The sequence below is a fragment of the Crinia signifera genome, chromosome 11, assembly GCF_055691185.1.
Source record: "Crinia signifera chromosome 11, ASM5569118v1, whole genome shotgun sequence".
Classification (NCBI taxonomy): Eukaryota; Metazoa; Chordata; class Amphibia; order Anura; family Myobatrachidae; genus Crinia; species Crinia signifera.
This window is the reverse complement of record NC_139227.1, coordinates 57,242,453-57,257,414: the sequence shown is the minus strand read 5'-3', so window position 1 is coordinate 57,257,414 and position 14,962 is coordinate 57,242,453. Positions and strand designations below refer to the sequence as shown.

At 51.0% G+C, this 14,962-nt stretch overlaps 1 protein-coding gene across 5 annotated transcripts in view; it reads left to right on the top strand.

The window, feature by feature from the left end:
- Positions 1 to 4,095: 4,095 nt before the first annotated feature.
- KATNB1 (katanin regulatory subunit B1) overlaps positions 4,096 to 14,962 on the top strand; it is a 67,940-nt gene continuing 57,073 nt past the window's right edge. Inside the window, exons 1-7 of one of the 5 annotated variants that reach the window (XM_083165313.1) lie at positions 4,096 to 4,233; positions 5,130 to 5,314; positions 5,393 to 5,523; positions 7,496 to 7,613; positions 8,017 to 8,117; positions 12,611 to 12,652; positions 12,736 to 12,819. In XM_083165313.1, the coding sequence (XP_083021439.1) occupies positions 5,284 to 5,314; positions 5,393 to 5,523; positions 7,496 to 7,613; positions 8,017 to 8,117; positions 12,611 to 12,652; positions 12,736 to 12,819 (507 nt within the window). In that variant the 5' untranslated portion in view covers positions 4,096 to 4,233; positions 5,130 to 5,283. Of the gene's footprint in view, positions 4,234 to 4,265; positions 4,479 to 5,129; positions 5,315 to 5,392; positions 5,524 to 7,495; positions 7,614 to 8,016; positions 8,118 to 12,610; positions 12,653 to 12,735; positions 12,820 to 14,962 lie in introns of those variants that run through there. The other 4 variants (XM_083165311.1, XM_083165312.1, XM_083165314.1 and 1 more) reach the window with 4 other exon arrangements.

The following is a 14,962-nucleotide window of genomic DNA, read 5'->3' as shown; positions in this document are numbered from 1 at the left end:
ACTGCCACCAATGCAGTGAATACATACCCTCCAACCATAGGCATGCGCAGCCCATTTTGTTAGGGGGTGCACCACTGGAGGGGGCGTGTCATCACCGCCTACTGGGCGTGTCTATCACCGCCTACTAAGCGTGTCTATCACCGCCTACTAAGCGTGTCTATTACTGCCTACTGGGCATAAATGTAAACTAAATAGGTGACTTATTTATGTATATGGGCTTCATAATTAATCATTCCATACACCAGAAATAGGGACAGTGCCTGCTGCAAAAATGTACACTGTATTGCCCATTACGCCACACACCATAATGCCCATTACACATGACGCCACACACCATAATGCCCATTACACATGACGCCACACACCATAATGCCCATTACACATTACGCCACACAGCATAATGCCCATTACACATGACGCCACACAGCATAATGCCCATTACACATGACGCCACACAGCATAATGCCCATTACACATGACGCCACACAGCATAATGCCCATTACACATGACGCCACACACCATAATGCTTATTACACATGACGCCACACACCATAATGCCCATTACACATGACGCCACACACCATAATGCCCATTACACATGACACCACACACTAATGCCCATTACACATAACGCCACACACCATAATGCCCATTACATATAACGCCACACCCCGTAATGCCCATTACACATGACGCCACACTCCGGTGATGCCCAACACATATTATGCCATATAAGTGCCACTTACCCACATGCTCATTACTAGAAGTTTCTTTCTCAATGCCAGGGCTGTATGTTTGATGCCGAGGGGGTTTCATGCTCGTTGCCACAGGGGATTGCATGCTTGTTGATGCAGGTGATAACATGCTCTGCCAAGGGGATTTCATGCTTGTTGCTATGAAGGATTACAGGTTTGCGATGACAGCTGCCAGCCCAGTGAAAATGCAGCACCGGCACTGCGTTCACTACTGCTGCCTGCTGTGCACTCTTGACTGGCACTGCCAGTGGGTGGGTGACAGGTGCGGACTCTGAAGGCTGGAGCTTTAAAGCAGGGGACTTCCAATGGCTGCTGAGGTGTAGGAATGGAGAAGAGATGGCGAGGGATCACCAAGGTGGCCGTCATCTGTCAGGAGGAAGGCCTTTGCATGGGCTCACCTCTGCAGGAGCAGGCAGCAGGTGCTGGTGGACGCGGGCTTCCCCAAAGTGATTGCACAGCAGGTGGGGTCCTCCAAGGCTGTGAGTGATGCGGCGATTAAACGCCGTCGGGAGCCGCCACGGAGCTCCGTGGCCGGCCAGGCGGAGAAATCGAGGCCCTGGCTCCTATAAGGAGGTAGGCCGCAACCGGGTAAATGGTCTCCCGGCTCTGCGGCAAGCGTCGGAGGTGGCTGCTTAGAGGGAGGGAGTTGGGTGAGGCATCGCGACGAGAGTAGTAGCCCCTGTAGAGGGTAAAGTTCCACAGGGCAAGGGTATGGGCCCGGGAGCTCCTCCACTGCGGCTTCACACAGTTTGCCGGCCATGCCACACCCCTGAGGCTGAAGCTTTATGCGCATTTTAAGCCTGTCGCCCGGCATGTGTCTGTCTGGAGATCTGTCTGTGGTCATTTACCACAAGCGTAATACATTTTGCGTGCAATTGTGAGGGGGAGTGCCGGTCATTAGGAGGTGCCTGTGCACCCCTGGCACCCCCCGTGCGCACCCCTATGCCTCCAACATCTGAAGGGCAGAAATCGGTACACATTCGGAAGGGGGCGTGGTCATTGACAAATGGGCATGTCAAAGGGGGCGTGGCCCCTTTCCGAATGTGTACTAGGCTTTTTTTTTTTTAAATTAGTTAAACTAATGGGGGAAGACACCCGACTGGGGAGAGAACTACACTGCACAAGGGACCGGGTGCGGTTGCTCAGGTGAAGTTACAGCGGGGTGTTGGGGTTATCTGTGGGTGGGGGGCTCCCCCTGGTCCCGGGGACCACAACAACTTCTGGGAGTTAGTGGGCTCCTGCATTTCGTGCCCCCTCCTCCGGCTGCTGCTACCCCTTCGTGCCCCCTCCCTGCATCCTTTGTGTGATACGGACAATACAGTCGGGGACTCGCAGGCTGTGCAGGGGCCAACCTATTGCTGAGGTTTCTCAGCTGCACTACATGCTCCAGCATGCTGTGCCACACCGCTTGCTGAGACTTGCAGTCCTACACTCTACAAGAACTATTCACTGCTTGCCAAAGTCTGCTGGTAGTAAGATGGCAAGGTGGGATAGGGTAGTTACATCTGCTGCAGAGGTCTCCATCTACTTATACAGACAGAGAGCTGTGTTCTGGTCCGGTTCACGTTACGGTAGTGTCTAGTTCCTTCTCTCCAGGCGTACCAACATTACGTCACAAGTGCTATATCATAAGGCAGTAACTGTAACTGAAGGGGATCTAGTCTCTACCTTCACGTTACCTTAGCCGGCGCCGCCTCCCGCCCCCCTGCGTTGTGATTGGCCGCAGTGCAAGTCTAGCTCTGCAGCCAGCCCCTCTTCTCCCGGCGCCGCCTCTTCAGTAATGCTAGTGTATATGAATCGGAATCGGCTGTTCTGTAACTGTTAACCTCCGTGACGGATGCAGGCGCATCCGAACAGGAGCGTGATATAAAAAAAACCGGTACATTCGGTACACTTTTATTTAGCCGGTACAGAACGTTAAAAACCGGTACTGTACCGGCTAAATCGGTATAGTTGGAGGTGAATATATATGTGAATATATACTTTATGTATCTATATATATATATATATATAGGCAGTTTGCATTTAAATATACATTGGTGGCAGTGGGCATATAAATATAATAAGCAATCAGGGCCGGCCCACTGGAGGGCTGCACTTGGGAGCAGGTCAGTGGCGTGGAGTAAGGTGACTGGCACCCGCACCCCATCCCCCCTAAAGCCAGTTGAGCCACACTGCACCACCGCTGACTTGCTCCGGCGCCCGCACCCACACCCGTGGACCATGCACCCTGCCACACCGTCGGGGCGGCGTGGCTGCACACACATCACCCACCCCCCCCCCCCCCCACGTGGAGCGACTCACTGGAGGCTGCATCCCCCCCGTGTCTGCCAGTAATGTAAATATGGAACCAATGGAATTCAAACCCCGCCCATTATGTAAATCGCCTTTTATAATGAAAGATTTTCAGCAATGTCTTTCACCTCCTGAAACTCTCTTGCTCTTTGGGGAAAATAGCTCAGTGTGTACGCACTACTTTGGCGATAGATAAATCAATCACAGATTTTGGCAAAGTCTTTTGAAATTAAAATCTTCTAGTGTGTATGGGCCTTTACACACCAAGGTCACACAGTACAGTGCAGAGCAGCATTACACACACACCCTAAGGGTGACACAGTCAGGGCAGGCGACAGGGGGGGTCAAAGGGGACACTCGTACCGGGCCCCGACCAGTTGAGGGGCCCCAAGGCTTTGAGGGACTAAGGGGCTGTAAGCATGCACAATGCTGTGCTCTCCAATCTGCCCTTCCCTATTATATTGCATTGTAAATATTATCTGTTTATGTCTAATAATAAAAAAAATACATTCGATATGCAATGTAATAAAAATCCGCATGCGGTGTTGGGGGCCCGAGATATTATTGTTCCGGGCCTCAAGATTTCTGTTGCCAGCCCTGGACACAGTATAGTGCCGAGCAGCATTATACACCCCAGGGTCACACACAGTACAGCGCATTATATCCTACAAGGTCACACACTACGGCACAGAGCAGCATTATACACCCCAGGGTCACACTGTACAGCACAGAGCAGCATCATACACACCAGGGTCACACTGTACAGCACAGAATAGGGATGGCCATCGTTGCCGTTGCCATCGATGGCAATTCTGCAACTGGCCATCGATAGTGCTAAACTATTCAATGGATGATCATCGATATTTTTACATATCGATGGTCATCCATTGTGTTTGAATAATTGGCCTGTGGGCCAATCAAAACACGGGGGCGGGGCTTCGCGGGTGTCGGGGGGCGGAGCTATGCTCCTTGTCCCAGCACTTTGAAAAAAAAGTTTTGCTGTGCCATCGATGGAGGGAAACCATCTGGTTCTCCCCCATCGATGGCAAAAGTATTCGACATCGGCGATGAACCATCGATGATTTCGAATAATCGATGGTCGATGGGCATGCCTAGCGCAGAGCCGCGTTATTGTCCCTGTGTCCTCCCTGTACTATGCGGAGAGATACATGTGAGCCTGAGGTGAGTGACAACCAGTTACCGAGAGAGAGACGACTGGGCTCTGCCAGAAAGCATCATGACCACTGAGAGCTCTCTGCGTATGACGTTTTGGCGCCGGACGCACGTCCCGGCAGTTTGGGGCGTGGCTATGGATTGTGTTGCTCCGGTTGTTAGGAAACGGCGAATTGCAGAGCGGCTTATACACAGGTGACTTCTATACGGTACCGGCTGCAGTGGGTGAGCGGGGACCGAGGGGTGTCAAGAGGGTGAGCGGGGACTTAGGGGATGTCAATGGCAGAGACTCAGGGGGTGAGTGGGGACTGAGGGGTAGCAGACGGGGTGAGCGGGGACTGAGGGTTGGCAGTAGAGGGCTTTGAGTGAGAACTGATGGGTAGCAGAGGGGGTGACTGGTGAGTGGGAACTACATACATCCTAACATGACCCTCTCCAGGGGGGACACAATGCTCTGTTTCTGGACTTCCCTCTTAATGTATTATTACCATCACCTGTGTTGAAGCACCTTTCTTTTGAATTAACCTGTTTAACACAGGTGACGGCAATCATAAATTAACAGGGAAGTCCAGAGCATTTTGTCCCTCCAGGAGAGGGTCATATTGGGAGGTATGGGACTGAGGGGTAGCAGTCCCATACTTCGGTGAGTGGGGACCAATGGGTGGCAGGGGGGTGAGCGGGGGATAAGGACTAGCAGGCGTGGAGGGGTCGCTGGGCTGGCGTGGAGTGGGACATTGGGGGGTCACTGGGAAGGTGTGGAACAGGACGTTTAGGGGTCACTGGGCAGGCTCAGATCGTAGTGACCAGTGGGGGTCATAGTGTCAGCATCTTAGGGGCGTGGGGAGGGGGGGCAGTGTCAGCTGACATGGGAGGTGGCAGTGCTTGATGGTACTCTGTATTTTCAGCCTGTGCCCTCTGGCTGCAGATGTTTGAGGAAGCCCTGGGGTGGGCAGCCTGCCAGAGACACCAAGCCCCACACATCCCCGGCTGTCCCGTGAGGCTGTAAGCTGGGGGGTTTGGCCCCATCAGACAGATTGCTGTAATCCTCTGCACACAAACATGGCAACAACCAAACCTGCATGGAAACTGCGTGAGTAGCTCTCCGTTTTAGTGTAGCCTCTGCCTGTCTGACCACTGGGACTTCATGCTATTCATCCGTCTCTCATAGAGGAAATAGTGGCCCATGCCAGCAACGTGTCTGCTGTGGCCCTTGGGAAGAGTTCCGGGCGTCTCCTGGCCACAGGGGGGGAGGACTGTCATGTCAACCTGTGGTCTGTGAACAAACCCAACTGCATTATGGTGAGAACCTATCCTTGTCTATGGCTGTCTCTGTCTCACTTCTCTCCCTCTCTCATGTAGAGTCTGACACAACACAATTCTCCTGTCTATGGCTGTCTCGGTCTCTCACCGCTGTCCCTTTCTGTCTCTGGCTATCTCTGTCTCAACGCTGTTTCTCTTTCATGCAGAGTCTGACAGGACACAATTCCTCCGTCTATGGCTGTCTCTCACCGCTGTCCCTTTCTCATGCAGAGTCTGACAGGACACAATTCCCCTGTCTATGGCTGTCTCTGTCTCGCCACTGCCCTTTTCTCATGCAGAGTCTGATAGGACACAATCCCCCTGTCTATGGCTGTCTCTGTCTCACTGCTGTCTCTCTCTAATGCACAGTGTGACAGGACACAATTCCCCCTGCCTATGGTTGTCTCTGCATGAGAAAGGGACAGCGGTGAGAGACGGGACACAATTCCCCCTGCCTATGGCTGTCTCTGTCAGTCTGCTCATGAGACAGGGACTGCAGTGTGACACACAGCCATAGACAGGGGAATTGTGCCCTGTCAGACTCTGCATGAGAGAGGAAGAACCGTGAGACAGAGAAAGCCATAGACTTGGGAATTGTGTCCCGTCAGACTCTGCATGAGAAAGGGACAGCGGTGAGAGACAGAGTCTGACAGGACACAATTCCCCTGTCTATGGCTATGTCTCTGTCTTACTGCTGTCCCTCTCTCATGCAGAGTGTGACAGGACACCATTCCCCTGTGTATGGCTGTTTTGTCTCACCGCTGTCCCTTTCTGTCTATGGCTGTCTGTCTCACCGCTGTCCCTTTTCTCATGCAGAGTCTGACAGGACACAATTCCCCTGTCTATTGCTGTGTCTGTCTCTCACCGCTGTCCCTCTCTGTCTATGGCTGTTTCTGTCTCTCACCGCTGTCTCTCTCTCATGCAGAGTCTGACAGGACACAATTCTCAAGTCTATGGCTTTCTCTGTCTCACCGTTCTCCCTCTCTCATGCAGAGTCTGACGGGATACAATTCCCCTGTCTATGGCTGTCTCTGTCTTTGACCGCTGTCCCTCTCTCATGCACAGTCTGACAGGACACAAATCCCCTGCCTATGGCTGTGTCTGTCTCACCGCTGTTTCTGTCTCATGCAGAGTCTGACAGGACACAATTCCCTCTGTCTATGGCTGTCTCTGTCTCTCTCTCATGCAGAGACTGACAGGACACAATTCCCCTGTCTATGGCTGTGTCTGTCTCATCGCTGTTCCTCTCTAATGCAGAGTCTGACAGGACACAATTCCCAAGTCTATGGCTTTCTCTGTCTCACGGTTCTCCCTCTTTCATGCAGAGTTTGACAGGACAGAATTCCCCTGTCTATTGCTGTGTCTGTCTCTCACCGCTGTCCCTCTCTTTCTATGGCTGTGTCTGTCTCACCGCTGTTCCTCTCTCATGTAGAGTCTGACGGGATACAATTCCCCTGTCTATGGCTGTCTCTGTCTTTGACCGCTGTCCCTCTCTCATGCAGAGTCTGACAGGACACAATTCCCCTGTCTATGGCTGTCTCTGCTTGAGAGAGGGACAGTGGTGAGAGACAGAGACAGCCATAGACAGGGGAATTGTGTCCTGCCAGACTGCATGAGATAGGGACATTGGTGAGAGACAGAAACAGCCATAGACAGAGGGACAGCAGTGATAGACAGGGACAGCCATAGATAGGGGAATTGTCCTGTCAGACTCTGACAGGACACAATTCCCCTGTCTATTGCTGTGTCAGACTCTGCATGAGTGACAGCAGTGAGAGACAGCGACAGCCATAGACAGAGGAAATGTCTTGTCCCTCTTTGTCTACGGCTGTCTCTGTCTCTCACTGCTATCCCTCTCTGTCTATGGCTGTGTCTGTCTCACTGCTTTCCCTCTCATGCAGAGTCTGACAGGACAGATTTCCCCCTGTTTCTGGCTGTGTCTGTCTTTCACCGCTGTACCTCTCTCACGCAGAGTCTGACAGGACACAATTCCCCCGTGGAGAGCGTACGGTTCAGCACCTCCGAGAAGCTGGTTGTGGCCGGATCACAGTCAGGGTCTATACGAGTCTGGAACATGGAAGAAGCTAAAAGTAAGTTTCTGTCTCTTCTTGCTTTCTGACCTTGGCTTACTATGAGGTGTCTCCATGCTGATCTTTGCATGGAGCCAGGAACCTGCCGGTGTCGCTGCCTTACAGGGTCGTATCCAAGTGATGGTGGTCTCTTCCCATACACTCTTACTGCCCGTGGCATTCGATTGTTCGTGTAGAGGCACTGTTTGTTTTGTAAATAAATTTTGCATCCTGTCCATGACCTGCTGTGGTGTTGCACAGTCCCTGATGGCACAAGGAAGGCACTAGCCGGGGCCACTGGTACTCGGCCTTTCAGCTATAAACAGCAGTTTGGGGCAGTACTTGCCCATTACATGGCTGTATGACATGTGTGTGTGACTTCTGTAGGGCCATCCGGTGGCTTCATGCTCTGTATCTCTCTCAGTACAGAGGACTCTAGTGGGACACAAAGCCAATGTCTGCAGCCTGGATTTCCACCCGTACGGAGAGTTTGTGGCATCTGGTTCTCTGGACACAAACATTAAGGTACGCCGTGATTATCTCTATATAGGGTATATGCCAACCAAGGGCACTGCCATGCTGATATAGGGGGCATCCCCATACTGATGCCACAGAGCTGTAATCTCACCAGTCCCCAGACTGTCACTGTAACTATAGGGACTAAACCATTATCTGATGGACCTTGCTGTGTGCCCGGGGGCACTGCTATGCTGATACAGGGGCTGCCCACGCTGATGCCACAGAGCTGTAATCTCACCAGTCCCCAGACTGTTCATTGACTATAGGGACCAAACTATTTTCTTCTGCTGCAGACGTCAGGGGCCACAGGGATAACAGTGGGTGGAGAGTGAGGTCACGATCCAATTTCAGCACCAGAAAGTTTAAACTTCTGGCTCCTCACAGACGGCCCCAGCTCCTCCCCTCCTCTACCCCGCCTCCTAGGCTAGCTACTCCGTTTTAGTTGGGCTGGTAGGAGCCAACACGCACTTTAGAGAGGTGCTGCCTTAGGCAGCCTTACTTCATTTTTAAACTTTTTTTTCTTATTTTACACTGACACTTTGTCAGTGACATGCCAGCAGCGCTGGGGGTCTGTTAGACCCTTCGCTGCCGCCCCATCACCCGGGCCTGGCAGCTGCACACCACCTGAGTTGGCCTCCACAGCGGAGGTGTATCCGGCTGGCCCCCGCACTAGGGGGCCGAAGCCGCTAACAGGACACCATCGGGCGGCACCGCATCGGGTAACTCGCGCTCCCCACTGGGCCACTAGCGGCTGAACAGCCTGGTGAGGGGCATCGCCGGGCTGCACTAGCAGGGCGGGCGGATAGGTCCGTCTTCTGTCCCGCTTGACCACCAGGGACATTTTGAGTGTGGGCAGCGGTGCCCGTAAGCGGAATTGAATGCCTTTGTATGTGTGCTGTGTCTCTCCTACTGTTTTAACACTATCACTGCCTGTCAAACATATATTGTGTTAATTGTTACAGCTAGCTGCCTCTTGTGCAATGTCAGAGGACAGCGGTGATGACACATGGGCCTATATATTGGTGTCCTGCACACATTGCAAGGCGAGCGAGCTTGTGGAGGGGTTATTCTGACAATGTATAAAGACGCATGCGCAGCCCCCTGTGGCAGCTGCCTCTCAGGAACCTGCCTGGGCCCAGGTGATGTCACAGTTAATAGACAAGCTCTCTCATCTGCACAGCTCCTCCTTTTATTTTCAGGGCAGGGGTAGGGGGCAATCATTTACAAGAGCTCAGCCCCACCCCGCAAAGTCCTCCAAAGCCAGGGGAAAACGTCCCTGGGCCACCACACGCCCTGACCCCAAGCCCTTGGCATGAGGGGCAGGGATCCCAGAGTGTGTGTGTGCGTGGGGGGGGTCACCTGCTACGGTTTTCGGACATTGGCTGGAATCCATGACAGATGCTTGGGTTTGGGATGTGGTCTCACAAGGCTACTCCATAACCTTTCACCATCGTCCACCAAGCTCGTTCTTTTCCACACGTTCTCCCAGGGACTTGGAAAAGTGCAGACCTTTGTAGCAGGCCATCTGGCAGCTACTGTCGGCAGGGGTCATAGCTCCCGTTCCGGTGTCTCAGCGAGGCACAGGTTTTCTCTAACGTCCTAGGGTATACTGGGATTCAGGTAGAGAAGGGGGTATAGATGGGTCCGAAGGAGCCGGTGCACTTTAATAAAAAATTCACATCCCGTGTGCTGGCTCCTTCCCTCTATGCCCCCTCCCACAGCCCAGTTTAAGAAAAAATTGCCCTCTGGGCCGGTAGCACACTCTGCAGCTCCAGTTATTTTTCTTAGTTTTTTTTAACAGGTTTTGTTATTTTAACATTTATTTTTGCAGCAAGTAGTTACTTACTGCAGCCCTGATGGGCTGTTAATGGTCGTGTCCCGCTGGCAGGACTGATACCGCAGTCGTTGAGGACTGACGAGCACACCTACAGCATTGCCGCCCCATTAGTGAAAAAAAGCGATAACGTTGTCTCCCCCGTCGGAGATACCTAGCTTGTTGGCGGCGCGTATCTTTCCGCACAGCCGCGCCATTTTGGACGCAGAGCCCTATGGAGAGCTGGAGCAGCAGCAGCTGGTGCCATTTCCAGCTTGCTGAAGGCACCATGGCTACGAGCATTGGAGCCAAGACAATGGACTGGTAACAGTGGGTTGTGGTGGTCCGTGGGTGCTGGTAGTCCTTTAGCAGGACTATTACCCAAAGTTGCTGTGTATGTCTGTCTCTCTCTATCTATCTATATATATATATATATATATATATATATATATATATATATATATATATATATATCTATATCTTGTTTCCTAGCACGGCCACACCGATCATGATCTTGGGCATCGCAGGTAAAAAAATCGCGTCCATCGCATGCGGGCAAAAAAATCATATGCGATGCGACCGACGCGATGCCCCCGATTTCCCATAGGGAACAATGTTAAATGCCTCAATTTACCCAAATCATCATAGGGAACAATGGTAAATGGCCCAGAAACCCCCCAAAACACCCCTGAACAGTGAAATGGCCCCCCAAAATTAGTTAGCGCCACCCCACGATCAACGTGAACCAGAAGCGTGCTCTCCTGATGAAGTCCAGCCTGAATCTATAGGCGTCAGAGACGAAACGCGTAGAGAGGCCTCTACCCAATCTTCTTTTGCTCACTTATTTATTTATGTAAGTCCTATTTTCCATTTATTTTTGTATTCACACTTATTAAAAAACTCCTAATTTTATTTTAATTGGAGTTATTCTCTTTCTTGCAATTGTAATTATATTACAATATATAAATATTATTCATAGGTATGTCTATTGTAATACACAAGAAAATAAGAAAACAGTTTGACCTATCAGATGAGAGAGCACCAGGATGGCATGGAGAGCCAAGAGCTGCTTCTGCTTTCCCTCAGATAGTACATAGTATCTGTCTTATCCATTACGATCACTTAGAATTATATTACAGCCAGACAGATGCCAATATTCTTTTCCTTTTGTAATCTGGAGTTAAAACCACCAAAAACATTTTCGCCTTTAGATTCAGCGAGAATCAGTCTAACATATGTGAAATTCTTTTCGTTAATGAGTTACATTTTATTATTCTGTTTATTTTCTTGTGTATTACAATAGGCATACCTATTAATAATATTGTCTTTGACTTCTCTGCAATAAGCTATTACAAAGGGTATGGATCATATGGTCGACACCACTAGGTCAACATGGGACAAGGTCGACATGGGGTTTTTCACTGGTTTTTTACCTGAATGTCGACACAGTCGACATGGACACAGGATTAATGGCACCGCATCCCCTCGCATGGCTCGCTTCACTCCCCATGCTTCGGGCACGGTTATTCTCCCACCACGCCCTAGTACTTTGATGGCTAACCTTGACACTCCAGCTGTTGTTGAACTACACATCCCAGCATGCTCTGCTTCAGATTTAGCATGGCCAAATAGCAAATCTGAAGCAGATCTGGGTTGTCAAGCCATTAAGGCCCGAGTGGATGGTAGGGCATGAAATACCGGCTGTCGGCTCAAAAAAACTGTGAAAAACCCCATGTCAACCTTTAGGCTTTCGACCTAGACCATGTCGACCTAATGCTTGTGTCGACCTAATGACCTGTCAACCTAGACCCATGTTGACCCTGCAGTATGTCGACCTAATGACTGTCGACCATCTTTAGGTCGACCAACCGGCCGTATCCCATTACAAATGTAATTGTTCACATGTTTGGGTATCTGCGTATTTTCATGAATAAGTTACTTTTTTTTTAGCTTGTGCAATAAAAGTTATATTTTAATTCACACATTTTCTCATCCTTATTATCAATATTAAAGTGTGCCCTAAAACCCTTTTTCGTTCCTCCCCAGTCTCAGACACTTCCTTTTTTCAGTTCATTTGTTGAACAACTTTGGCAGGTGTATAATGGGCACTTATGGGTGACGGGGCAGGTGTATAATGGGCACTTTCGGGTGACGGGGTAGGGCAGGTGTATAATGGGCACTTTTGGGTGAAAGGGCAGGTGTATAAAGGGCACTTCCGGGTGACAGTTCAGGGCAGGTGTATAATGAGCACTTACGGGTGATGGGGCAGGTGTATAATGAGCACTTTCGGGTGACGGGGTAGGTGTATAATGGGCACTTACGGGTGACTGGGCAGGGCAGGTGTATAATGGGCACTTACGGATGATGGGGCAGGCTTGTTATGAATGGTGCCATCCTAGTATAGTCCATATGACTGGGCTATTCATGGCGACCTCATCTGCGAGTAATGTGTGACTATGGAGACTGCACAAATCAGCATTGTACAGTACATACCTGGCAGGGAAAGTGGGCAGCAGCTCCTGTACCCTGTATATGGCAGTGCTGCCTGAGATGCAGGAACCGGGGTGATTCCAGGTGGGATTGCTGGGTGAATATATATGGTTGCCCACCTGAGACTAATGGGTAACCACAAGGTAATATTCCAGCACAATAACTGAATTCTCTCCCTTTTCCTCCTGAGTTCCAGCTGTGGGACGTGCGCCGGAAAGGCTGCGTGTTTCGCTACAAGGTGAGTCACCCCCCATATGCGCTGCCTGCACTTGGCCAATGTCTAATGCCTCATTTGTGACCCTGGTGGATGTTTGTATTCAGGGCCACACGCAGGCTGTCCGCTGCCTACGCTTCAGTCCAGATGGCAAATGGCTGGCATCATCTTCAGACGATCACACTGTGAAGGTGAGTGACTGCAGGCAAGTAATCACACTATATTGTCCTGCCATAAAGCATTAAACAGATGGAGCTAGACTCGTTATTGCTGGTGCATCGCAATCGGAAAAGTGAATGGGGGGGGCGCAAGTGTCTAACGCATGTGCACCACATTCTGTGGCACTTACCGTGTCAGGAGCCACTCCATGAAAGCGGCTCCATCTGTATAGTGGTGGAAGCAGGGTCCTAAGCAGCACAGAGCAGAGATGTCAGGCTGCAGTCACACTGATAGAGGAAGCCACAGACTGAGCGTTATATAGTGGTAGGAGCAAGGTCCTTAGCAGCACAGGGCTGTGATGTCAGGCTGCTGTCACACTGATACAGGAAGCCACAGGCTGAGAGTTATATAGTGGTATGAGCAGGGTCCCCAGCAGCACAGAGCAGTGATGTCAGGCTGCTGTCACACTGATACAGAAAGCCACACGCTGAGCGTTATATAGTGGTAGGAGCAGGGTCCCTAGCAGCACAGAGCAGTGATATCAGGCTGCTGTCACACTGATACAGGAAGCCACAGACTGAGCGTTATATAGTGGTAGGAGCAAGGTCCTTAGCAGCACAGGGCTGTGATGTCAGGCTGCTGTCACACTGATACAGGAAGCCACAGGCTGAGAGTTATATAGTGGTATGAGCAGGGTCCCCAGCAGCACAGAGCAGTGATGTCAGGCTGCTGTCACACTGATACAGAAAGCCACACGCTGAGCGTTATATAGTGGTAGGAGCAGGGTCCTCAGCAGCACAGAGCAGGAATATTAGGCTGCTATCACACAGATACAGGAAGCCACAGACTGAGGGGGGTATTCTGATTCACTCGGAAAGGCACAATCACTCTCTAATGGATAAAACTATATGCACTGCAGGTGGGGCTGATGTAACATATACAGAGAGAGTTAAATTTGGGTGGGAGGTGTATTTCAAACTGATATCTATATTGCTGTGTAAAAATAAAGCAACCAGTATTTACCCTGCACAGAAACAATAAAACACCCAAATCTAACACACTCTGCACATGTTACATCAGCTCCACCTTCAGTGCATATGGTTTTTGTCCATTAGAGAGTGATTGTGTCTTTCCGAGTGAATCAGAATAATCCCGAGTGTTATATATTGGTAGGAGCACAGTCCCCAGCAGCACAGAGCAGGGATGTCAGGTTGCTGGTACATAAAGGTATTGGTACTTATTTTGGATGACCTAGAAGCATTACATTACTAGGATAAATTTCTTCTGGGCCACAGGGATTACAGGGGGTAGAGAGTGGGTCGTGAACCATTCCAGCACCAGAAAGGTTAAACTTCTTGGCTGTTCCCAGGACAGCCCAGCTCTTCCCCCTCCTCTACCCCACTTCCAGGCCCAGCTAGTTTCAGTTTTAGTTGTGCTGGCAGGAGCCAACACTCACTATAGAGAGGGGCTTGTGCAGTCTTACTACTGATTTGAAAACTTTATTTTTTTTCTGAATTTTACACTGACACCTTGTGTCAGTGACATGGCAGCAGCGCTGGGGGTCTGTTAGACCCCTGCACTGCCGCTCCATCATCCGGGCCCAGCAGCTGCACACCACCCAAGTCACCTCCCAAGTTGGCTGCCACGGGTGGAGGTGTATCCGGCTGGCCCCGGGCACTGGGGACCGACAGCCGGCACCGGGACACTGATTAAGGTAACGTGCTCCCCGCACACGCTGAACTGTCCCGCTGGACCACCAGGGAACGGTGTGTGTGTGGGCAGCGGCGCCAGTAAGTGGGGATGCCTGGCGTGCACTGGATCCCTGCAATTTTTCAGGAGCCGCATGAGGTCAAAATTCCTGGACGGCCATTTACTAGTAGGGGGAGTAGGCTCCCCTCACACAGCCTCTCTCCCGGGGACAGGAGGAAGGAATGGGATAGGTCATTAGGTCTACAGCAACTATGTCGCCAAGCATTGGGTTGACACCACTAGGTCGACATGGGTTTAGGTCGACAGTCAAAAGGTCGACATGGGTTTTTTTGAGCCGACATGTGCCGACAGGCGGTATTTCATGCCCTTCCATCCACTAGGGCAGGGCTGGGCAATTGCGGCCCTCCAGATGTTGATGAACTACACATCCCAGCATGCCTTGCATCAGTTTCAGCATGGCCACAT